Source organism: Brachyistius frenatus, unplaced genomic scaffold (assembly GCF_029030835.1).
Source record: "Brachyistius frenatus isolate BFR_SWC_R1_liver_20210118 unplaced genomic scaffold, ASM2903083v1 Contig_24, whole genome shotgun sequence".
Lineage (NCBI taxonomy): Eukaryota > Metazoa > Chordata > Actinopteri > Embiotocidae > Brachyistius > Brachyistius frenatus.
The window spans coordinates 3,001,873-3,027,189 of record NW_027210623.1 but is presented as its reverse complement, the minus strand read 5'-3'; the positions used below and the strand labels follow the sequence as shown (position 1 = coordinate 3,027,189).

The following is a 25,317-nucleotide window of genomic DNA, read 5'->3' as shown; positions in this document are numbered from 1 at the left end:
GTTTGGCGCCATATAAATTAAATTGAAAAGTGAAATGCAGCTTTTCTGCTCGCGTCACTAAAACCTGGTTATTTTGTAATTGTTTGAGATAGAAGTAAGTAACATGGCATTAACCACGGACAGAAGGAACGGATGGTTTAAAAGCAAAGAACATCGTCCAAACTATGAAAATGTGTTTGAAAAGCCTTTGATTAACTTCAAACTGACAGAATGAGGAAATATGATGTTGGTAATGAGGTCAATCTGAGGATGCCTCATTACAGGAATCCACTTCGCACACCTGCTGGTGAGAATTCACTCATTATTGGTGAAAACTTGAAAAGCCATGAAACCATGAAACTGAACTAGAGTACATTGGTGAAGGTCCCTGTGCTCGAAGTTAAGATACAAAGGAAATATGTACCGATTATGTTGTTAGATTCATGGCAGGTTTTGAATGACTGAGTATTTCTCTCTGGCTGAGAGAAGGACAGAGAAGGTTTCAAACTGCCAAAGGAAACCAGTACAAGTTTCTCTCTCTTCTCTGCAGCTTCACTGCATTCCTGTCATTACCAGCCCACTGACACGCATGCCACATTTATCCCTCCTCTCCCTCTCCCCTTCACTTCCAGCCTCTCCCCTTCACTTCCAGCCTCTCCCCTTCCTCTCCGTCCTGCTCCCTGAGTCTTTCTCCACACAGCGCGCACATGGGTAAGCACAGGATAACGCATTACAGTGGACACAGTGCGGATAAATCCCTCTGGAGGAAGGTGATGAGTCAGGTCGATTTGCATGCGTGTCTGCATGTGAGTGAGAGGAAGAGAAGGGACTCGGACAGGGAAGCCACCGAGCTCTCCGTGACTGTCTGCAGCGAGCAGACGCTCAGATGTCCGACACACTCCACTTCTGAGTCACTGGAGGAAGAACAAATCCACATCACACCTCTGGTATCTACTACTTGTCTGCCACCGTCTTCCTCTTGCAGACGTCCGCCTCCACTTCTGCTTCCTTGTTAACACCTGTTCTCTGTGGCGTTTTGCTGCATCTCGCGCCTCTCTCCTTCCCTCCTCCTCTCTTTCCCACCGTGTCACCATGGATATTGGTGGCCTGACGACAGCGGTGGCCAACTCGGCCTACATCTCGGCCCGCGGGAGCATCGATGGAACTGCCAACCCCGCGTCCAACCGAGACAAGAAGTACCGCTCCCGCCTGAAGCTGCCCCACATCACGGGGTGCGAGGGTCTGCGGGAGACCTCGGACCTGTGCTTCCACACGGTCTGTGTGGAGCAGCCCATCGGCAAACGGCTGTTCCGGGAGTTCCTCGACTCCAACAGCGAGTATAAAGGCCCCTGTCGCCTCTGGAAGGATATCGAGGAGTACAGCATGGCTGATGACGAAGAGAGAGTTAAGAAAGCCAGCAAGATGTTGTCCCGCTACATGGAGCCTGACGCCAAGTATTACTGCCCCTTTCTGCCTGAAAATGACATCACGAAGGTCAAAGAGAAACACACAGAGGCAAGTGATGGGCTTTTCAATGACACCAGGGACAGCGTGATGGACTTTCTCAAAGAAGTGCCCTACACCTTCTTCCTGGAGAGCATGTATCTGAAGAGGTTCCTGCAGTGGAAGTGGCTGGAGATGCAGCCCATGGGGGAGGACTGGTTCCTGGACTTTCGTGTGTTGGGGAAAGGGGGCTTTGGGGAAGTGTCCGCCTGTCAGACGAAGGCCACGGGGAAACTGTACGCCTGCAAAAAGCTCAACAAGAAGAGACTGAAGAAGAGAAAAGGCTATGAGGTGAGGAGTACCGACAACTCGGGCAGCAACACAAGATACCAGTTCATGGATGAAGCTGCACAAGTCTCGGGGATATCAAACACTGCAGTTCATGCAGTGCTTGTGATCTAGTTCATCTCTTGTTCTGCAGGTCTTTTAATCACAATATAGTCAGTAACTAAACTGAGACTTGCACACAACGTTAGGCACATTTGGCTTATATGATTAGTCCCTGTTGGCATTAGTACATTTTGATCTCATTATGAAGGGCCTAACCTGCCATGTTTGTAAATGGAGCAGGTGCTGAGTGAATCGTCCCGTCTCATGTTCAGCCCCCAAAATGGAAACAACGAGATGATGATGATGACAACATGAAGAGGAAAGCTTTGATTCCTCTCAATGTGCTGCTCAAATGATCCATTTTCATTAGTTTACCATGTGTAAATAGAGGCAATTCAGTTCCATCCGGTTAAAACTTTAGATTGATTTCCAGGTACTCTGAAACGTGCATTCAAATGGGAAAATGACCTTCCCTGTTGTTGGTTTATCTTGGAAATATCAGTAGCTACAGACAGGAATAATGACGGTGACCCAGAGCCCTGTAAACACATCGATTCATATATGCTGTCCTCTCCTGCCCGTAGGGGGCAATGGTGGAGAAAAGGATCCTGGCTCGGGTTCACAGCAAGTTCATCGTCTCTTTGGCTTACGCCTTCCAGTCCAAAACAGAGCTGTGTCTGGTCATGACCCTCATGAACGGAGGAGACCTCAGGTTAGATGTCCTGCCAACACTATTTTCATTTTCACTGTTTGGTCCCGTGAAGGTGTCCTTTGATCCTACACTCTCTCGGGTCAAAGAGGTCGACACTAATGCAGTCACTCTGCAACCCAAATATGAACAATTCATATTTTAAAATGATACATTAAATTATATGTTGAAATTTACATCTGGTATTCTTGAATGTGATCTCTTCCAAACCGCTAACTGATATTTCACCACAACCACACTCGGGTTTTTAACGGATTATTTTGAATGTTGTGTCATGTATGAATGTTATTGGAGCGCACATAAAAGGACGTGTAAAGAAATGTAACCTACGGTATATGTTTCCTTGGATAACCGCTGCTCTGTCACCGACACCAGGTATCACATCTATAATGTGGATGAGAACAACCCGGGCTTCGAGGAGCCGCGGGCCTGTTACTACGCTGCTCAGATCATCCAGGGCCTGGAGCACCTCCACCAGAAGAGGATCATCTACAGAGACCTCAAACCAGAGAACGTGTTGCTGGATAATCTAGGTCAGACACAACAAGCATGCAGAAATAAAGACGCTTGCTGGAGGGCACAGCAGGTTGCTGGTCTCTCTGCTCGGTCAATAAAAGAGTCTTTTATGGAAGACTTGCGTCCTGTCTCACTAACTTCTCCCACAGAAATAGTTTTTGTATCAGCTGTCCTTGTTCATTGTCCTTGCTTTTTTTTTTTTTTTTTTTTTTTTTTTTTTTGCATCATCCTCCTGAAGTCACTAATGTTTAATGAAACTACTAAAAACAACAACCATGACCGCTACGGTTGAGCCCTTGTTGTTATTTGTTTTTAACAGTTTTTAAAAGACAAGAACACTAGATAAAAGTGCTATTTGCTGCTTTGTGTTTGTTGTCTTTTTTAAAAACTTTCAAAAGATGTAATTATGGACCAAAATCAACTGAGTATGAAGGACTGCTAACTACCTGTACTCTTTTTCTTTTTGGACCGCTGCAACATTTAATTAAAACAACAGACATTTTAGGATATCTCGTGAATTTTCTTGCCGAGAGTGCGACAAAAAGATGTATTTATTTATTTATTTTACTGCACTTTCATACGTGTCTGTTGATATTTAAAGCTGAGCTTGGTGAACGCAAAGCAGCTCAGCTTAACGTCAGCATGAAGACAGGAAGGACAGGGAACCCGGCTCTGTCCAAAAGCAACAAAATCCACCTACCGGCACCTGAAAGGCTCTTTAATTAACATGTTGCATCTTGTTTGTTGTATCTGTTCAAAAGTCAAAGTATAGAAATGACACTTTTGTTATTTAACTCAAAATAAGAGAATAAACAAAATGTCCTAAAAATGGCAAACTCTATTGCAAACTATTCCTTCAAAACGATTCAATTCGACCCCCGGGATCTTTGAAGTGCTGTCACTGTAATGACATCATCACCGCTCACCTGGACGACTTTAAAGAAATGTTCCATTTTTGGCCCAATGAGGTCACGACAGACGCAACCCAGAGAACCACCTCCAACACTGCTGCCGCCAACGCTTCAACACGTCACGGTGCAGCAGGTTAATGAGTCTGCAGGTCAAGTTTTATGTCACACGCACAGCTTTCTTCATCACACCTTGGTTTGTCCTCTCAGGTAACGTCCGTATCTCTGACCTCGGCCTGGCTGTGGAGCTGGCGGACGGTCAGTCCAAGATCAGAGGCTACGCTGGAACTCCAGGTACATTAACAACAGCGCTTCCTGAACGACGTCGACCCGGTTGGAGATCATCTCGCAACAAAGGTCTCGGAGAAGAACAGCCATTAAATCCGCAGTGGTGTTCACGGTGTTTATCTTTCTCGTGAACATGTGACATTTTCCATGCTGCAGGGGTTTGTACAGGCCTGCTGCAGTAACCTGTTGTTACCTAAACGACTTGAAATTAAATATTTATAATACAGCTCAACGATCAGATTAACTAATCAGACACATACATTTGCAAAGTCTGGAATAGTGGTTTATATTGTGTAGTTTATAAAGTAAACACTATATTGTTTTTTTTGTTAAGGAGGATTTCCGTCCCTCTCTTTTGCAGGATGAGGTGCATCAACATGTACAGGATAATATATTAACTTTACATAAACTATAAGCCAAATGAATTTGTTTTTTAGTGGTTGTTTAGTTTTTAGTGTTCGTAATTAAATGTACTTTTAATAAAGCAAGTCAAATTAATGTGAATAGCAACTTTGAACAACGAGGCAATACAAAAAGGGCAATACACATATTCTAAATGTGAAAATCAGGACCAGAGAGGCAGCAGGAGCTATCTTTCTTTGTTGGTAGAAATTTAAGATAATTAAAACGTTCTGCTCGTCACTGGACGTATTCTCCCTGATTAAGATTAATTTCGTTGGTGTTTTATTTTGAGTTTGTTATATTTGTGTTTATCACTTATTATTTAGTGCGAGGGAAAAAAATCACCACAACGTCCTCAATGTTGTGAATAAACTTATAGATGTAAGAAAAAGCACAAAGTCCTCTGTACAGTGTAATAAAGAGCACGAAGCAGATATACTTCAATTAGAAATGGATCCTTCTCCAGCTGAAGGGTTGTGACCTCTCTTCTGTCACCTGCAGGTTTCATGGCTCCAGAGCTGCTGAAAGGAGAGGAGTACGACTACTCCGCGGATTATTTCACTCTGGGCGTCACTCTGTTTGAGTTCCTGGCTGCCAAGGGGCCCTTCAGGACCCGAGGAGAGAAGGTACACATACTGTGTGCCTCTCTTTCTCATTGTCAGCCCAGGTTATGAGCTGTTTTTAAATCTGCTTCAGTCCTTTCAGCTTTTTCCGTCACGTGATGTTTGAAGCTCCTTTTACTAAACCTGTGACAGAACCGATTTAAGAAGCTCAACGTCGCCGACTAGTGGCCAGATGCTGATACTGCTGTGAAGTATGAAGCCCCTAACCCCTCATTTTATTAATCACCTATACATCAATGTTAATTTATTTTAAGGAGGATTTACGCCGGTATTGTCGAGTATATTCAGATGACTGAATATGAACCTGAATTCTCCTGCATGTCCTGCAGATAAATACTAAATAAGAGCAGCGCAGGGAAAAACCTCAGTAGTTTTTCCTTTTTAATACCAAAGAAAAGGGTGGAAATGTGTTTAACGAATGCAACGTGCAGGTTTTTATTTCTACTGTTGTTGTTTTCTCCGTCTGAGGTGGAGAAAAAAGTCTTGAAGAAGCGGATTTTGAATGATCCAGTGACGTATCCAGAGAAGTTCAGCGAGAAGGTCCGGTCCATCTGCGAGGGTCTGCTGTTCAAAGAGGTCGACAAGAGGCTCGGCTTCAAGGACGGCTCGTGTGACGAGCTCAGGGCGCATCCCTTCTTCAGCGAGATCAACTGGAGGAAACTGGACTCAGGTCAGTGCCAGACACAAACAGTACATACATGTACAATATTTAACCGTCAGTATCAACTCCATCACGAGAGGCCCTTTACCTGCCTTTCTTCTTTCCTGTTGTGATATTTTTGTTCCTCTCTTCAGAGTTCATTAAATCCACCAGAAACAGTTTGCTGCTTCACAAGTCGACAACGTCTTCGAATAATATAAAACACAACTTTAAAATACTTTAGAAACTCTTAACTGACCCACTGGAAGAGTTTCTGCTTTAGTTTTTGTGGTTATTTATTTAGATGAGAGTTTTGTAAAATTGTATTCATTTTATAAATATTTGATGTTTACTAGGCCCTGAAAAAATATTTATTCAATCAGCAACAATGACATCTCACATAAACACAAAAATGTCTATATCGTTGGAAAGATATAGTTTAGTTTATTTCTTTATCTGTTCTTGTTTTTGCTGTACTGTGGTCCACACCCCGTTAAAAGAAGGCGATGTCACATATTTTGGTGAACCCGCAGGATTTTAGTTTTGGGGAAGTTGTGATGTTGGCGGGACACCAACAAACAAACTGATTAAAAACACAGTCAGGTTAAAGAAAAACAGGTGCGTTTGGGAGCGTTCTGTGATTTCACTCATTCATGACTCTTTCTGAACAACGCCTTACATGGATGAGGAGAATCTCTGGCTCGTCCTGGTGGCTCAGCTGACTGGATGCTCTTACCATCAGCTTGGAGCCTTTGATCAGTCTCCTCATGATAAATATTGTCCAAAAGAAGAGAGGAAAATAGACACAAAAAAAAAAAATCCCACAACACAGTGCCTGACATGTGCGTCATATTAAGTCGTGTCTCCTCAGGGATCCTCACGCCTCCTTTCGTGCCAGACGCCAAGACAGTTTACGCCAAGGACATCGATGACGTCGGGGCCTTCTCCACGGTGAAAGGCGTGCAGCTGGAAGACAAGGACGGGGATTTTTTTGACGAGTTCGCCTCGGGGAACATCTCCATCCCCTGGCAGGAGGAGATGATCGAGACGGGCATCTACGGGGAGCTCACGGTCTGGGGCCCGGACGGCACTTTGCCCGACGACCTGCGACGAGAGTCCATCCTGGAGCCGCCGCCCAAATCCTCCACCTGCACCGTGTCATAAGAGGCTCCGAGGACCACAGCACTGTTTGTTAAACTGTACTTATGGAGCACTTTATAGGAGGTCCGCAGGTTAGTGGTGGAGTTGAAGAGGAGTGAGCGTTAATGATGATTGTTTTGTTTTTTTTTACCACCAGTGCAGCTCATAATGAGATATTTACAGTATTATTGTACGTTTTGTCCAGTTTTTTTTTTTCTGCTTGCCAAAGCTTCACATTTCAGTTTATGTGTACTAATAATGTTTTTTTCTCTAGTGCACTCTTTGATCATGTATTATTTAACATTGTGATGTCTGTTTGAGTTTCACAGACATGAACGATCAGTTATCTGTCCGTGTGAAGGATCAGCAAGAAAAAAGAGCTTTTATAATTCCAACAATTCTGGTTTTATGCAGCTGCCGTGTGAGCTGCCATCTTCCTTGACTAGTGTTTAAAATCCTTAAATGAATGTTATTGACACAACACCGTGCTGCACATTTATTTTTCTGTCTCCAGTTTTTTTTTTTTTTTTTGCTTCTCTAATGTGTTAAAATACTTTCACAGCTTCAGAAGTGTAAATAAGAGTGTATGTGAGAGTTGCTGCAGAGATGTTTATGAGTGTAAATAAATATTTTCCATTTAAATGTGCATTTTGTGGGCATTAACAAATCCATTTCCTCCACTCACAGCCAAGCTTCATCCTGAAAACAGAGACCTGTTGTGGAGAAGACGACACCACACGCCTTTCAGACCGTTTCTGTTGTTTTTATGGCAGAATACACACAGATCTCATTTTCAATTTTGTGTGTTAAGACTTTTTACAGCAAATTATTTTTTTTATAGTCTCCAGATTGCTTTTCTCAATTAATTGGTTCATCATTTGGTCTCTAGAATATCACAAAGTAGAAGAAAAAAACACCTTTTGCAACTTTCTAAAGTCCAAAGTGACGTCTTGCAATCCCTGAAATTACTTAACAAGTCACCAAAACCATGTGAGATGCTCAAAATGTCAATTAGTATTCAATCCAGTCAATACTAGCCAGAGGAGATTACTTTACTGTGGTAAAGGTTTCATTTGGTCTTGAAAAATAAATCAATTGTTGTTGTTTTTAAGTAAAATTTTACTATTTCTTTTCTGCCTATATGCAGAAAATAAATAATAAAATTGTACTATAGTTGAACAATCTCGCTCATACAGATGGCCACATATTTAACAATGTGATGGACCTGAGCTGAGTGGGTTGTTTCTCGTGCGTTGGCCGACAGAGGGCGCTGTAATCACATATTAGTGACTTCCACATCAACTCCACAGCATCATGACCAGCCAGCAACCTGCACACATTACAACTCAACAAAAAAAAAACTCATCACCCCCGCTGTTTTATTGAGTCTAGTCTCTTTCTGTCAACGATTTCAACAGGAATCAAATCGAGGTTGTATTAGACTCATGTAAAATTAATTATTTAATAATTCATCACTGAGGTGAGCATCAGGAGCTGATTGGTCTCTCTCCCTCTCTCGCTCTCTCTCTCTCTCTCTCTCTCTCTCCCCCTCTCGGGCTTCAAGGAAAGTTAAACCCTCCTGAGCACAAACAGTCAGTTGTGGTAGATATATTTATCAGACATCAACCAAATGTGAGGATTAAATATAAGCGTATAAGTGTCGTTGCTCCGCGCAGGATGAAGACTCTGAGCTGAATCAACAGGGACGGAAACAGCCTCCTTTGACACACTTCAAGCCCTTCGTCCTTCTCATCTGTGGTTTTAATTTCAAAGCGAATTCATCAACATGCAGCAACCTGACAGCCCGCAGACAACTCAGCAGGCAGCACCGGAAATACTGGATAAAACAGGTACAATAGAACAACTATTAAACTCCGCATGATGGGAACTAAGTGGGCTGTAGTTGTTTTCTTCTAATTCTGTGTTGCTCTGTGCGTGGAAGCAATTACACACACACACACAAAAAATTATAAATAAAAAAATAGCAGAACATTTATTTTTATCTAATTTTAATTTTAATTTTAACAGGGAAAATATGATTTAAAATGCTTCTCCAAGTACTTAATATAATACTTTTTACTTCCGGAGCATCAGGTGGAAACTTGTCATCTTTACACATGCATTCATTTGACAGACATTTATTGGTGAGTTTGATGATAAGGATTTTAAAAATGAAATGTGGAATTATTACCACAAAACTCTTAAGAAAGCATTATATCGTGCACTTGAAACAAAAACCTACAAATCCTCCATGTTGTTGATGGCAAAATGTTTTAATAAGCATGCAAATATAGCTTGTTTACAATATGTCAAAACGCACAACACTTAACAATCAGCCTGACACGTAAAGATGCGCTGACAGGAGGCATTTTACCTGCATAATAAAAGTAATTTCGATTCTCTGAGTAGACTGTTGATTATTTCTTAACATTTTGAGTGCAAAACTTTTACTTTTGTACATTCTTTGCTTTAACTTTTGTTTAACTGTATGAGTGTAGTCTTCAGGAAAAAAAAAAGTAGTGCAGATGAGAGCTCAGTGTTTGTATTTTAAAGTGGTAAATTAAAAAAAGGAGGCGTCCCGTCTGCCTTTTTTCTTCCTCCCATCCAGCTCAGTACCTGCGTCGCAGGAAGAAGGCTCTGTGGGTGACCGTGTCTCTGCTGGCTCTGGCTCTGGTGGTGCTGACCGTGGGTCTGATCTCGGCCACTCGCACCGACAACGTGCCCGTTGCTGGATATTATCCCGGCATCACCGTGAGTGACAGTCACCTTCACAATCATCACGTTTCTTTGTCCTGACTCCTTCATTCGTTCATCTGCTCCTCAGCTGAACCTTCATATTTTCTTCTCATGTCTCCCACTTTGGTCTTTCTGTACCTGCAGCTCAGTTTTGGAGCGTTTCTGGGTATTGTTGGCATCCACCTGGTGGAAAACCGCAGACCCATGGTGAGTCTTCTCCTCCAACTTTTGTGTCAAAATCAACCCTAATGAGGATTTTGCTTCATTAAATTCAACCAAGACCTTCATGCTCTCCACCTACACCCCCTACTTTATTCAATGTGTACATCACACCTCAGAAAAAAAAAAAGCCATAAAAGCTGCTGCAGACGTCGTTGCAAAAGATCTACCCGGTTCCTTTCACATTAAGTGACAAACATGCTCCTATAATTAGTTTCTCCATTCTCTGTTATGTAGTTTGTGAATTTGATCGTGGAGTCCACGACCTCCGCATGTGGTCACAAGACAAATCTGTGGGGTCCCAGGATGAGTCCCAGGCCAGGAAATAGAAAAAACATGTTTCTGTCAACTAAAATGATTCCTATAAGTTGTTTATTTTGTATTTGTTTCTATCATAAACAAAAAGATGTTTGTTTGCGATGAAAGATTCTGTTGTGCAACGTCACATTCACATCGCAGGCTCGTGTTTGTTCTGCGTCAAGGTGACGTCTGTCAGCTTTTAGAGTTTCGTAACAGTCATCTTCTAAATACGAGGTATTGTTCCTGGAAAATGAGACAAATATATATATATATATATATATATATATACACACACACACCATAAATTAAAGGATTATGTTACAGACTTTTCAAATTCATCAAACTGTTTTACAGGAAATTGCTGTTATGAGCAAGAAGCAAATCTGATTACTCGATGGCAGCGTAATGTGTTCTTGGTCCTTGTTGCCGGGTCAGTGTACGTGACTGGATTTGCAGTCGGGAGAAGTGAATGCATTTGTCTCTGGACTTCAATGACAAGAAGAGAAATTGCATTAGTATTGGTCAGCTGCTGACAGGGCTCTTTTATTTCAGACAGGGACATGGGTAAAATATCATCAAAGTGCCTGTCTGTACAACAGCGGGTTCAAACAGTTGTCATGTTAACGACTCCAGAGGAGGGGCACTTACAGGTGCTGAAAGCCTAAAAAGATTATTACTAAGCCAATCTTTGAAAATGTATACGAATGCACGGTGTGCATTATGTAGAATGATAAAATCCTAGATTAAGACGGCCACAGTGCTGAACTGACCTCCAGTCAGTCGGACGCCGATTTCAACCAGTTTGCGATAATATTCAAATGGCTGACAAATGCAATGCTACTTAAGCGCTGGTGGCAACCAGAGGCTGTTCTGTGTCATTCAAGCAGTGTCGTCGGTATCACATTCACAGGACATGAAACCCAGCATGACACTCGGTGCGTCTGAAGAGGACACCGGTGACACAGAAACCTCAGCAGACAGACAGGCCTCGCTTTCCACCTCCCAATTTGGCCGTATTTTGTCCAACACGTCAAATTTTGCTTAATATTGGAAAAAAAACCCAACAATTTATGCTTCTAAGCTTAATAAAAGACAAACTTTTTTTTGTTTTGAGACAGTGTAAGTGGGGATGCAGACAGGAAATTAGTCACAGAGGCAACAAAAGGTCAAGATGGAGCCAAACTACCTAATGGTTGCGTAACCATGAGGCAACCGAGCACCCCTTCAGTTCTCATTTCAAAACAAAGTAGTTTAGTCACCGTTAGGCTTAATCATAAACCTTTATTAAATTACAATATCAGGGGGGGATGAAGAGTATAGAAAAAAGGAGCTACGGAATGACTAGAAAGAGGTTACTTATATGACTCCAAGTAAACAAAATGCATCAACTAGAAACTGATGGAATTAGCTCCCGAAAATGAAGTGAATCTACATGGATGGATAAATGTTTTGTCTTCACGTTAAGGATGAACATTTTATTGGTGGAATATCAAACGTGTCCAGTTAACTGACTGTCGGCTGACATTAGCAGTTACATCTGGACACGTCTAGACTCCAGTGACAGCTGTTCCCCACATATATAGCGTTGTGTTCACCAAACACATCCTGAATCTAGTTTCTTTTGTAGTCAGCTTTTTCAATCAACTTGTGCTAAGATCATCTTAATTGGCTACCTAGTAAGCGAGCTAACTGACTAAACCTGCTGATGCAGCTCCACCTCCCGGTGCCCCGGTGCTCCGGTGAGTTACCGTCACGTTACAGCACCTCTGTCAGTTCGGGATTTTCTTTTCCTCCATTCACTCAATCACCTGATCTGATCTCTGCCTGCTGCTCTTATTTGTATTTAATGTCCTGTGTGATCCTGCTGATCGGCTGAACTGTAGGACAGCAGGAGAAACTTACTGCAGCCTGACGTCATGAATCAGCTGATTATTGAATTAAAACGCACTTCGCTTTGTTTCACCAAGGCCTCCTCTGGGTTTATCTTTGTTTCTTTTATTTAATATCATGTTATTTCCGACACAAATCACCCACAACAGTGGGAGAGACGCAGCGGAGACGCGGTGTGGATCAATAATTAATTAATTCATCTAAGGCTGTGAATTAGTTTTACAAACTTCAGTGTTCGGACATTTACAAACGTGACATCCGTCATAGCTCTATATTTGTAACACACAGCGCAATAATTAGCCGACCTGCAGCTTAAACTCCTCTTATCATGCATCTGTTTGTCTTGTAGTTTATCTCCTGTAATTTCCCAGGCATGCGACCCACAGCTGTGTGTGGCCCCGCCCCCTTTGAGTCACAGCCCCCGCCCCCTTTGATCCGCTGCAGCGGAGACGAGCTGGAGCAACGAATTAATCCGACCCGAATCATTGTGGTTCTGATGTTCAGGTTCCTGTTCTTGTGCTTATTTACTTGTGTATATTTTCTTGACGTGGCCTCCGTGTTCATTTGCATAAACAGCGGGGGAAGTGATATCCGATCTCAGGTGGTCATGTTGATGAGGTGGAAACACTCAGCCTAAACTGGCCGCCTGTGGTCCAATTACGGGCCAAGAAGCATGTATATGCATTGAAATAGCCAAATTGGAAACAGGACCTTAGCCAACTCTCTGTTAGCTAACGGATCAGGTAAGAAAACCTCCAGAGTATTCAAACATTCACATTTATGAAAGAAGCACTGATGATCCTATACGTTCCCCGGCTCTGCAGGACTTAATGGGAGCCTGCGGAAAGATGCTCCGGCTCTGAAGCTCCACACGACGTCACCGTAGGTTACAGTTAACGGGGAACATTTAGGACCTGGAATATCTGGCTGCACAGTCACCATGACTGTGTGCGGTGTGAATTTTTTCATGTGGCGTCCAGGGTGTCGTGCGGTCACATCGCACCGGTTTACTTTACGCTTTTAATCCGGTCTACAAAGATAGCTTTCCTACTGCGGCTCACACATACGGAGCGATAAACAGCATCCGGGCGTGCACAGCTGACATGGTCCGATATAGAGCACCGTTTAACAACGACGCAGTCAGGTTTTTATTTCTTAATAAGTTCAATATTTTCTGCAGTCCTTTGCCGTTTTACTTCTCGTGTTTATGTGTGCGGCTTCGGATGTGTGAACACGGGGGTAGAACAGACAACTGACTGCTGTATCTGACATCTCTCCCACCCCCCCCCCGGGGGGCTTTAAAGTTTAATGGTGCGATCGCTGGCACGCAAGCGGCGGTCTACGGTGTCTCTCACGAGGCACGATGTTCGCTCTCACGCAGGTGTCTTCTTCCCTCCTGTGTCTGAGGCTCGCGCTGTAACGCGAGAGCCGGCCTGCTCATTAAAGAACAACTAACCGCAGCATAATGCCGCGGACACCCGAGAAGCTCCGCGGCTTGTCTCGCTTCCTGGATCGCTCACCCAGTCTTCCGACCGCATGGAGTTAGCAGATGGAGGGTTTGATGTGGTTTGAACTGTAAACAGTCAGAAGTGACAAGGTTTATTCACAGCCGCCCAACGGAGAAGTTCCCTCCTCCTCCCCCCACCGTTTGACTGGAGACATGTTTTGGACTGTACTCAACGCAAGCAATTCAAATTTATTTTTAAAGCCCTTTTTGTGTAGATGAACGTTTGCAGGTGAAATACCAACAAAAAAAAAGGTAAACGGGAAATAAATGACTACTAACGCACAACTTAAAAACAAGATTAAAATATGAATACGGGTCAAAAAAAAAAACTAAAATATATCAAATTGACTATATAAAGTGATCACACAATTATAACCAAACAAGGAGATAAAACACAAAACAAGCTGAAAACAACTTAGAACAGTGGCTAAATACATTTATTGTGTCAGGTGTGGATCGTTGATAGAATAAAGAGTTAACCTAAAACCTTTAAAACAAATGAAGCCAAAATGCCAAGAAAATACTTCAATAAATTAAAAAAATAAGTTTTTTTTACATAAAGTGTTTTAACTAAGAAATGGAAGCAAATATAAGCCGAGGTGGAAATACCAACCAGGAGCCCGACACGGTGTCCTGCGGTGGACTGACGGATGTAGAACATGCTTTGGTGTGATAGCGGGTTGTTTTCCAGCACAAAGCCCTGTGAGCTTGTTTGAGGTTCCCCTTAAAGTAAGACTTCAGTGAACGGTGTAATAAACACGGACTAATGTATTCTCTCTGGGTGCATATAATCATATATCAGTAATAATGCATATTTTTGCAAACAAACAATGTCAACCAGGGGAGAGGAGTTAATCCCATTTCATAAGACGAGAACGACTCTCCCGCCGCATGCATCAGTGTGAAACAGGTGTTTTAGGACTTTGTGCTTCATCACACGTGTTTCAGAGGGACCAGCCCTCTCCGTGGTCACCGGTATTGACTAAAACTGCAAAAATATTAACGACTCGTATACCGCCCTGTTTCATTTCGTCTCATGAAGAGATTGTGGAGCGTGAAATCCTGTCTGTAAAAGAGAGAAGGACTCCCTTTCTATCTGCTCCCACCCTGCCGCTCTGATAACGGGCTTCGCCGCTCCGACAGCCTGTAAGATTTCTTTACGACGACATGCTTCATGTAGTTCGTGTTCTTTGCTCCAGCAAACCTCTTCTGCAGTTACTGCCTGTATCTCACCGACTGTCGTCCTCATGGTCACCTTGCAGCCCGGACCTTTAAAGGGCCGTATTTTACCCAACAGGCCACGGGACGATCACTGCTTATTACTGTCCGGCGGTGGTCATCATTGGACACGGGACCACTGAGCAGGGGACGAGGACCTTGCAGCGGTCAGCGACTTTAGTTACATAACCTGATAGGTATCTTTACTGAAGCTATAAAACTCCTCTTCGTGTCTTTATCTCGTAGTCACTAATGTCTTTTCTACTCTTAAACTTGTGTCCCCTTATGTCCTTTACTGGTATCTCTCTACGTATGTTAGTGGTGGAAGAAGAATTCAGTGTTGAAATATTCAATGTAAAAACTATGAGCAGGGGGTTGAGGAAGTACTCAGATACTTTACTGAAGTAAAGCTAATATCCCGCTGTAAGAATACTTAATTACAAGTTAAAAAAAGATTTAAAAAGATTATTGAAGTAAAAGTATCACCAGATATGTTGTAGTACTGTAATTAGTATTTAGGGGATAATCTGCTGATTGATTTGATTGAAAAACACAAAAATATAATGATAAGCCTTAACCATTTTATAGTGACAGCTTTTAAAATGCAGGTTTTGTTTGACCAACAGTTCAAACTTCAAATTTATTTCTGATAAATTTGAATAATTGAGTTTCAGCTCCACTTGTCCTGACTGTCGGGTGATTTAACCAGACGTCATATTTCATCCTGTCTGTTTCCCTACAATTCCTGTCTGTATCTTCTCTGTCCACTATCTAGAAAGGATTTTCTTCTTAATAAATATATATATTTTTAAAAAGCTCTAAAGAACTTCTGTACGCAAACTGATCAGCAGCAAACCAGACTGAACATAGTGGAGCTTTTAGCAGCTGAAGAGGCAGATATTTCCTTCAGAGGTTGGTCAAGACCAAAAAAAAAAATCAGGTGCATATTGGACTTAAATTCTCTGTTTGACCAAAGACACGAGTCCAAATGAATGTTTTTTGCAAGTATAAGTAAAAGCTTCGGTCCTGTAACGCGACAATTCTCCAATACAAGTAAAAGTCCTTCATTTGAAATCCCACTGATATAAAAATGCAGAAGTAGATTTTTTTTTTTTTTTGGCAACGCATTGTATTTCATATGATCCTTTACGGAAACTTTCATAAATTATTTGAAAATCTAGTAGAGTAAAAGTAAAAAGTATGAATTGGAAATACAGTAGTCAAGTTCTTGACCAAATTACTTTCAACTATTTCTGTCTTTCTAATGTTTCTTTAATGATGCGACTCCTTTGAGCAGAAAACCAGCTACAGTATGCGCGTGTCTTTAATCCTTTACAGTAGTTGATTTTTCAGTGTCGGGGGAGGTTTGGGCGGAGAGGATGTTTTATGTGCCAGCAGCTGGTGCTAAGGTAATGTGAAGTAATGCAGTTGTCAGGCTCTATTGTCTCTGCTGCTGGCCTCATCTCACACTTGCAGCCCATAAAAGCAGAGTCATTTAAACCGCTAATGAAGTGGAGAGTCTGGACCCGCGGCAGATAAAACCCACCCAGAAAAAGCTTATTTTCTCAGCCTGCCTCTTATTTCACTTTGCTGAAGGAAATTCATTTAAAATGTCTCTTTAACGTTTCCTGGTTAAATAAACCGGATCAGTTTGTTTTAAAGGTTTACACCACAATATTGAACTGCCACGTTTGTCTCTGGTTGGCCACAAACTAGGAAAATAAACACTAAAATAGAGCTTCTGACTTCGAGGCTCAACGTGGGCTTTTTCCTCAGGACTACAAGGACGTTACCTTTTTTTTTTTTTGGGCTCCATTTCACCTGTTTGAGCAATTTGAACCTTTATCACTTAAATTACCAAGTTGGAAATCCCTCTGATCCCTTTGGACCTGCCAGAAGTGTCTATTTGATATTTTTTTTGTTCATTAAAAAAAAAAAAAAAAAAAAAAAAAAAAAAAAAAAAAAAAAAAAAAAATTGAATAGGTAGGTAGGTATATACTTTATTAATCCCCGAGGGGAAATTTTTTTGCCACAGCAGCATACATACAGGAGCAATAATAGAAACAATAGAATAAAATAATAATAGAATAGAATAATATAATAGAAAAACAATCAAATAAAATATTGTGATAATTTGTAGCAGTAGTGTGCAGCTTCAGCCAAAACAGGTCCTTCACTGTTTCAATGTTTTTGTTGCCGTCTTACAGAAAGAGCTGTGATTCAAAATCTAGTTTCAATATTTTTATCTCCGTTTATTTTGCAATCACACAGCGCAAATTTCGGAATAAATCAGTTTAATCAAATTAACACAAAACTAACTGGCGCTCTTACAAAAACCGGGGCAGGTAGTAGGTGTACTATTCCAGCATTTCTGTAAATAAATGTTGTCATTTGATGAATTATACCGGTAAACAAGCAAAGCCGGTTGGTCATGGTTTTTAATGGTGATAATGAACGTACCATGTGGACTGACATTCACTGAGTATGTAGAGTACACAGTGCTCAGTGGATGGTAGCCGGGGGGCCATTTTTGGTTTCACCAGCGCCGTTTTGTTCCCTCGCTCCACCAAAAAGGCTGATTCGGCCGTTGCCAAACTAAACTGCTGGCACGCCTGCATGACCGAATTCAGGCGACCTGTTGAACATTTCAACTGATGAGCTCATCGAATTCTCAGCACGGCTCCACCCAACTGAGCCGGGATCCCGTCAGCCAGTACAAGTGAAAACACCTGGGCAGGTGTGCAGAGCTTTAACCCCCGCCCCTCCCCCCATGGTGCTCGACTCTCATTGGTCAGCATGATTTCACAGCAACTCGGAACAAAATGTACAGGGTCTTTTTCACAGCAGAAATTTAGACTTATTATAGCAAGACAAGCAAAGGTGTTACTCATAACAGTAACGATGCAGCTAAATGAAATTCATTCTTCAGTCATTTGATTATTTCCACTTGTGATTTTCCTACTGCGACATCTTACGATGTCTTCAGTGAAAAGGCTTGTTGTCTCTTGTAGTTTTGGCTGCTTGTAATTTTAGTTAAAACTGACACATTTGGTTAAAAAAACAAAACATAAATAAACACACATGCAAATACAACATTTTATGAAAAGTCTTTTCACAAACCCTGTGGTGTCACTTGAACTTCACGACCAAGAAAAACAGAATTTATGATTGATTAAATGTCCGTTTTGCGTTCTCACTTTTCAACTCGGATGTAAATAATCCAAATAATCCAACTCTAACAAATATCTGCATGACGTAAACATAGTTGTATCTAGGTTTATGTGTACAAATCTACATTTTACTTTTTGCTTGACTTTTTCCGAGACAAACTGCTGCCTCAGTTTCAGGCAGAAACGAGCGTGTGTTTCCGTGCAGGAGGTCCGGTCCCGGAGGAGTGATTGAACCGACAGTAACCGACGCTCGGTGATAAAGTTTACGATCAGACATCTGTGACCAACCAGCTGGCTCTGCTGGGCTCCGCGTGTCATATCCAGAAAAGTACTTACAGTAGAGACCTAAACGACGCAGCCCGTGTGTGTGTGTGTGTGTGTGTGTGTGTGTGTGTGTGTGTGTGTGTTGGTGCTTCTTTGAAAGGTTATTGATCAGTGATCAGTACAGAAAACAATGTGGATTTGTGCGCGTGTCAGATTGGGGGAATGAGATTGACCTTGCTGCAGCAGCAGGCCGTCTCGCTGTCCTGTACGTCGCTTCTTTTGCCTGTAAATCAGCTGCAAAGCGACTCCGTGTCGGCGCGAGACGCCGTATATTTTCTTTATCGTCCTGCAGCCCAGAAGCTGCAGACGACCAATCAGGACAAACACCAGCTGAGACATACATCAGCGTAGATACACCGGTGTGCGCGTGTCAACACAAATTCCTGCATATTAATTGATAAAAAAAAGAATAAAGGAACGAGTACTCAGAAAAATATAACTATCGTACTTTGTGAATACATAGATCCTGATAAATGATCAAACAGTTTTATGATTATAAAAAAAAACATCGTGCTAGCTTTTTTTTTTTTTATTATCCTCCATCTTTGTTATGAATCGATTTATATTTGCAGATTCCCAAGTTATCTGTAGCTCCTCATTCATTTGAATCTGATTCATTTTACAACTTGTCATTTTTTAATTTTTTTTATATCATTTAATTCCTTAGAAATACATCAAAATTGCGTTTCTAGCTGTGCGTGCGCTTAACCGTTAACCGTTTATTTCTTCCTCCACCTCTCGTCAAGCTCGTGGCAGCAATAATCTTCATCAGCCTCGGAGTCATCGCCTCTTTCTTCTGCGCCATCGTGGATGGCATCATCGCCTCAGAGTTCATTGTGAGTATCGTGCGGATTTTAAGAAAGAGACACAAACTAATCCAGCCGTTTCTGTCTGAACAAACTGTGACACACACACACACACACACACACACACACACACACACACACACACGGAGGAAATCACGCCCGTCGGCGGGTCGAGACTCGCACGAGACACGTCGTCAGATCAGGAAATGTGGAGCCGCAGGAAGACCTGACAAACTAATCTCGGCGCTCGACCTGCGCCGAGCTGCTGGAGAGCGGAGCAAACTTCCAGCGTCGCAGGGCTGATTAAATGCGTCGTTAAAAGTCACACAAAACTCTGATGCAGGCGAACTTCCAGTGAAACGAGGAGAATTCATCCTTGAAACCTGGTTAACCTGCAGGTTCCCCGCCAATCAGAAGGTTGGCGGTCTAATCCCATGTCCACTTTCTGATGTGTCCATGGGCAAGACGCTGAAGCCCGAGTTGCTCCCGATGGCGGGCGAGCGCCTTCTGCGGCAGCTCTGCTGCCACGCTCAACGTACGCGTGAACGGGAGACAAAATGTGCAGTGCTTTGAGGCCACGGAGGTAAAACAGCGCTGTATAAGTGCAGAGCATTTAGCAGACCATCTAGAAACACTGGCAGTAGTCTCCCTTTCTTCATCACTTATGTCCCAATAATCACATGAGGGTTCTTGTTGCTCAGAGCCGGAAGAAACCTGATGATGAAGGAAAACTGCTTCACAGTTTAAACGTGAACAGACAAAGGCACGGGTCGAATAAGGTCGCTGTTGTTTCCTTAATGGATATCGTCGATGTGGAGGCCTCGGCTTCCTAATGAGATTTTAAAAAATCTGGACTGCGTCCCTGCTATTGATCACGCCCCTGCAGATATATTCATTTTGTGCTCTCGGGACAGTAAAAGTCATATTTATTGCGCGGTCCAGCTCGGGACAGTGAAAATGACTTTATTAGCTTTCACATTGCATAAAGTCCAGTGAGGTTTAATGCGGATCGGTGGGTTTTGTCGTCCAGTGCAGCGGTTCTGTGCAGATACACGTTGTAAACCATCACTGCTGCAGTGACGCAGAGGAAGAGGATGAGGAGGAAGGACAGAATAACACCTGCCCGGATTCAAATTCACACATATGGAACTTTGAGGCAGAGAGAGCATCTAAAGAAACCATGAAGTCACGGAGACTTACTGTAAAAACACAAGACGGATAAACATTTGATTCCAGATGAGCGTGTCTCCTGTGTTGAACTTATTTTACAAATCTTCTCCCTCTTTCAGGACATTCGACCTTTGCAGGAGGACATGTGTGACTTTTATGCCAGTGGTTCGGGCTACGCCTACGACAGCTACTACACTGAGGTGATTCTCATTCACACATCTACACACCGGTAATATAATCAGTCTGTATTGTAAAAACAGGCGTGTCTCATTAGTTGTATTTTAAATGGTGGAACTGATGCGTTTTAGCTCAATTCCTGATGATATTCTGTGTCGTTGCAGCGTTTTTGGTGCCTTAAGTTTTACAGTGTGGGTGACATCTAGTGGTCCAACGCTGTTACTGCACAGATTTACTTCGCTCACCAAAAGCAGCAACTGCTTCCATCTTGTTTATTTTGTTTGTTTATTTATTTTTTTTTAAATAAAAAACTAATTACAAGCAAATAAAAGCACTTGAAGTAATACCGTGACCTTTTAACGCGTTTCTTTACCCAAACTGTTTGTCCAGCTCCTCTTCACCTTGTTGCCGAATCAGTTTTCACGACCCTCGTTAACTTTCCACACCAGGTGACGTGCCGTTCATTCGACAAGGCGTGCAAGCTGAAGCTGAGGAGCAACACCTGCTACTGCTGCTATCTGTACAACTGTGAGAGGTGAGACGATGCCCAGGTCTGTGTTGGTGTCACGTCTGTGTGCGCAGGAGAACAACTTCATTTTTGGATAAACAGGCACAAGTACGGCTTGGTTTGAATGTTTCGACCCCAATAACTCCAACTTCAATGTCTTCCTACTTTCCAGGCAGCAACAACAACAGCTGTCCTCATTATTTCAGTATGTAGCTTGGTTTGTATTGTACGTTCTAATTGTGTGATGATGCAATAGAGAGCAGGTGCTGAAGTGACGTAAACATCTCGGATATCACAACGGGCTGTCAGAAGCTCCGTCTACTTGGCTGCTGATGGGGACTGACAGGGACCACGTGATAGTTGGAGTTTCCCCATCAGCTCCTAAACACACCAAAGAGCTTTCCAAAAAGTTTCTCCCTCAACACCACTCCTCAGTTCTGAAACTGATAAAGAGCCTGTCTGGAAGGTTTAATAAAGTAATAAAGTGATGGACGGTTTGAAATAAAAACCACTTGTGATAAGCAGTGGAAAGTTGGAGCCGTACAGCAGGAATTCAGATCAGGACGCGAGCAGATGTAATAAAGTATGGACCAAACAGATAAATAAATGTCAGAAATGAACATTTCATAGGAAAACTGCTCCTTCCCACGGCCCATTAGTGATATTAGTGTGCGGGTTTTTTTTTTCTTGTCAAGCCAACCATGTCTGCTGTGAAGAAGCTTTCGAATATAAAAAAAAAAAAAAAAAAAATCCTTTCATGTTTTGAAATTTATGGCACTAATAGTTAAGACACTAAATCAAAAGTCGTTCTTACCAGCTCATGATCTCGGCCGTGTTCCTCCTCTTGCAGCACATACTACCACACGCAGTACTTCGAGTTCACCGGGGTCAGCAGCTGCTGGGACGTGATCCACCTGCACCGTCTGCTGTGGGCCTCGGTGGTGCTCAACGTCATCTGCTTGTTCCTGGGAATCATCGCCGCCGCCATCCTCGGAGCGTACAAAGACATGGTGAGCACGAGGACCAAAATCTGCTCTTTGGATGCGAAGGGCCACAGGAAATTCTAAGATAGAAAACAGCTGACACAGATGCTCGTACTTGTGATCTTGCCTTGTAGCCCGAAGGCCAGATACAGCCTCTGACTTTGAGGAACGTAAACCCCCAAACATCTGTTTCAGCCCGGCTGTAAAGATCAGGATCCTCCAGGACGCCTGTTAAACACGTTATTTTAATGGCAGCTTACAACATCTCGGAGCAGAGTCCGTTTTCAAAGCTTCTACTGCACTCGGCTCGCTCTGCCTCAATCTGATCGATACAGTTCCTGAATGACTGAATGCATCGTTCACGAGATCAAACCGTCAGAAACTGAAGCGTCAACTTAATCATTTACGTTGTTGCGTAACTCTGATTGTTTTCTGTCTTCGAACCTTCTTGTTGTCGTTTTGTCTCTTCGTTTGTATTCAAAGACGTGATTCTATGACTCCGGTTCTCACAGCACATTAGGCAGCAGCCATACTTCAGCCCTTTAAAGTGCTGAACAGCCTCCTTTGGTGATGTCCAACTTGATCTAAAAAACCTGTCGACTGTCTCCCGCAGCAGAAGCCCGCTCCTCAGATGGCTCCCAGCCCGGCGCCGCCGCCTCACATCCTGTATAACCCGACCCAGCACATGCTCACCTACGCCGGCTTCTGTCCTCCGGGACAGACTCTGCCCGCCTACCCCAACTACCCCCTACCCATGCAGGTAGGAGCTCAGGCCCAAACTAAACAGAAGCACGAGGAACCGAGGAAGCAGTGAAATCACGGGTGTAAATAACAGAACGAACTGCGATTGGTTTCACTGCTGCGGTTTACTGGAAGAGGTGGTATCATTAGAAACACCTGCACTTTTACTACCGGTCCCAAATGTCTGGTGTGAAAAGAAAAGCACTCTAAAAGCACTCGTTTCGTGTATACCTGAAGCTTCTGGTGTGTAAAGCAAAGAAAGTGTGAAAAGAGATCAATTCATCTTAAACTTCAAATTAATGTTCTGCAGAGATTATTGTAGTACCGTAAGATCAGCTTCATGTTCCTGTGACGACGGCTGTAATTATTATTAACAGGTTTACTGCAGCTGCAAACAGCCGATCACGTTACATCTGTCGGTGTTCTTTTATTTATATTGTGGAAACTTGTATTCAGAAATTAGTCAGTCAGAGCGCTGAGCCGCACGTCTCTGCTCTGCGATCGTCGTCTCCACCAACAGTTCTTCTCTTCTATCTCTACGCTGTCCTTTTCTCTCTCTGCTCTCCTCTCACCCCGACCGGTGGAGGCAGATGGCCGCCCACCTCTGAGCCCGGTTCTGTCGGAGGTTTCTTCCTGTTCAGAGGGAGGTTTTTTTTTCTTCCCTCTGTTGGAGGTTTTTCTCCCTTAAAGAGGAGTTGTTTCCCCCTCCCTCCTAGCTTATGTGGGAATTGTTGGGTTTCTCTGTATAAATGTTGTAAAGTACTGCTGTAAGGACTTTAAATGTGTTAAGTGACATGAAATAACCTATGTTGTGATTTGGCGCTACCTAAATAAAGTTGAATTGAATTAAATTGAATTGAATTGAACAGATCGATTATTAGGTACAGCTGATATTTCTGTGGTTGCAAACCAAGAAACAAAGCGCAGAGAAGAAGACGATTAAAGCCGCACCTCACGTAAAAATGTCCAAAAGGATTTTTCGGTATCTTTGGCAGGACTTCCGCATACCGTTAAAAAAAAAAAAAATCTACCACTCCCTATCCGTCCCCTCTGCCTCTCCCACAGCGCAACGGCAACTACCAGGCAACTGCTGCTCCCCACGTGATCCCCGAAGGAGGCCTGACCACCTCCTCCGCCTGCCCGTCTGAGGAGAACCAGGGCCAGCAGCCCTCTCAGCTCCCCACCCAGCCACAGCCTCAGGGAGCCACCCAGGACCCAGGAGGCTACATGCTGACTCCCAACGCTCCCGACCTCTACGGATCCTCCTACAGCCCCTTCGAGAAACCTCCGCCGTACGCCTGCTGAGCCCTCAGGCCAACGCGCAGCCGGCGCAGCTGGAGGACGAGGTCTTCGCCTGGTCAGACTGAATGCAGCGCAAGACATTTCACAGGTGACCTCGTAGAGGGAAAATATACATGTACGCTTCACAAGTACTGATTTCATGTGTTTCACGCGTCTGACGGGATTGAGCTGAAGACAAGACGCAGATTTAAAAAGCTATGTCGTGTGATCATATAGACGAGAGTCGGTTATTTCCTGCGTGTTCGCCGAAGGAAACGTGCTTATTCACTTTTTCTCGTTGAGAATTGCGCGAGAAGGTTGACGTCGCTCTGAAGCTGCAGGCAGCGGCTGTTAGCTTAGCATAAAGACTGGAAATGGAGGGAAACGGCTAGCGCGCATCGGTCCACATCTGCTGACCAGGATCTTTAAATCTGACTAAACAACACGTTAAATCTCGTTTATAAAAATCTCTTACAAAAACTAAAGTTCATAACCTGCAAGGTGAAGTGAATAAGCACATTTCCCAAACGTTTCCTTTGAGCCTACAGCTGGCCTCCAGATGCTGTTGTTTTCCATATAAACTAGTGTATTGTGGTACACGTGGCCGTGGTCTGGTAGTTGTTTATGTTCTCCCTCGTGTCGACCGACCGACCGACAGGTCTCCCTCTGTATCATCTCATACTAGTTGAAAGGGCTTTCTCGAAATGTGAACTGGAAATTAAATAATGCTCATGATGTTGTTACTTCATTCTGTTTGTGTGAATCATTCGATGTGCGCTTTACAGTCAATAATCCGTATGTATTATTGATGATGCATGTTGACTGCTGCCGGATGGGATTTCTTTTAGCCGCCGCTGCTATGAAATACATCATGTACTGAACTGGGAACTGTAAGACATTCATACATGTGGAGTAAGGGCTTTATCAAAATCTCACATCTAAAAAGGAAGAGTTCAACATGTTGGAAAATACACGTATTTGCTTGGTAGCAAGATATTAAAAAAAAAAAAAAAAAAAAACTGATGCTATGTTCATGTTTATATGGTAAAGAAGAAGCTACTCTCTCTTAGCATAAGGCCTTACAAAAAAAAAAAAAAAGGGGGGAAACAGTGAGGCTCCATGTTTCTGAATGAAACACAATCCACCTTTAAATCTCCATAACAATTTATATTAGGGATGCAAATTACTTTTAGCAATTCATCTGTTGATTATTTTCTTGATTGTATCGTCTTTAAATGTTTAAAAAAAA

The 25,317-nt window shown here is 42.9% G+C and overlaps 2 protein-coding genes across 2 annotated transcripts; both read left to right on the top strand.

Moving 5' to 3' along the window:
- The first annotated feature begins 893 nt into the window (after positions 1–893).
- On the top strand, positions 894–7,155 carry grk1a (G protein-coupled receptor kinase 1 a). Its single transcript, XM_069697789.1, has 7 exons — positions 894–1,773; positions 2,397–2,524; positions 2,897–3,054; positions 4,156–4,239; positions 5,137–5,261; positions 5,727–5,928; positions 6,770–7,155. The coding sequence occupies exons 1-7, from the start codon at positions 1,072–1,074 to the stop codon at positions 7,060–7,062; spliced, it is 1,692 nt and encodes a 563-aa protein (XP_069553890.1). The 5' UTR covers positions 894–1,071; the 3' UTR covers positions 7,063–7,155.
- A 1,563-nt stretch (positions 7,156–8,718) lies between these two features.
- On the top strand, positions 8,719–24,811 carry LOC138620408 (transmembrane protein 255B-like). Its single transcript, XM_069697582.1, has 9 exons — positions 8,719–8,888; positions 9,647–9,789; positions 9,919–9,981; positions 19,149–19,238; positions 20,498–20,578; positions 21,005–21,090; positions 21,914–22,073; positions 22,660–22,806; positions 23,853–24,811. Exons 1-9 carry the CDS (start codon positions 8,825–8,827, stop codon positions 24,090–24,092), a joined length of 1,074 nt encoding a protein of 357 aa, XP_069553683.1. The 5' UTR covers positions 8,719–8,824; the 3' UTR covers positions 24,093–24,811.
- The last annotated feature ends 506 nt before the right edge of the window (positions 24,812–25,317 follow it).

Bases quoted from the DNA above. Each gene is read 5' to 3' on its own strand.
- LOC138620408 (XM_069697582.1), top strand. From the start codon at position 8,825: ATGCAGCAACCTGACAGCCCGCAGACAACTCAGCAGGCAGCACCGGAA. The intron at 19,239-20,497 runs GTGAGTATCGTG...TCCCTCTTTCAG, and splicing joins TCATCGCCTCAGAGTTCATT to GACATTCGACCTTTGCAGGA. The intron at 22,807-23,852 runs GTAGGAGCTCAG...CCTCTCCCACAG, and splicing joins ACTACCCCCTACCCATGCAG to CGCAACGGCAACTACCAGGC.
- grk1a (XM_069697789.1), top strand. From the start codon at position 1,072: ATGGATATTGGTGGCCTGACGACAGCGGTGGCCAACTCGGCCTACATC. The intron at 2,525-2,896 runs GTTAGATGTCCT...CACCGACACCAG, and splicing joins ATGAACGGAGGAGACCTCAG to GTATCACATCTATAATGTGG. The intron at 3,055-4,155 runs GTCAGACACAAC...TTGTCCTCTCAG, and splicing joins CGTGTTGCTGGATAATCTAG to GTAACGTCCGTATCTCTGAC.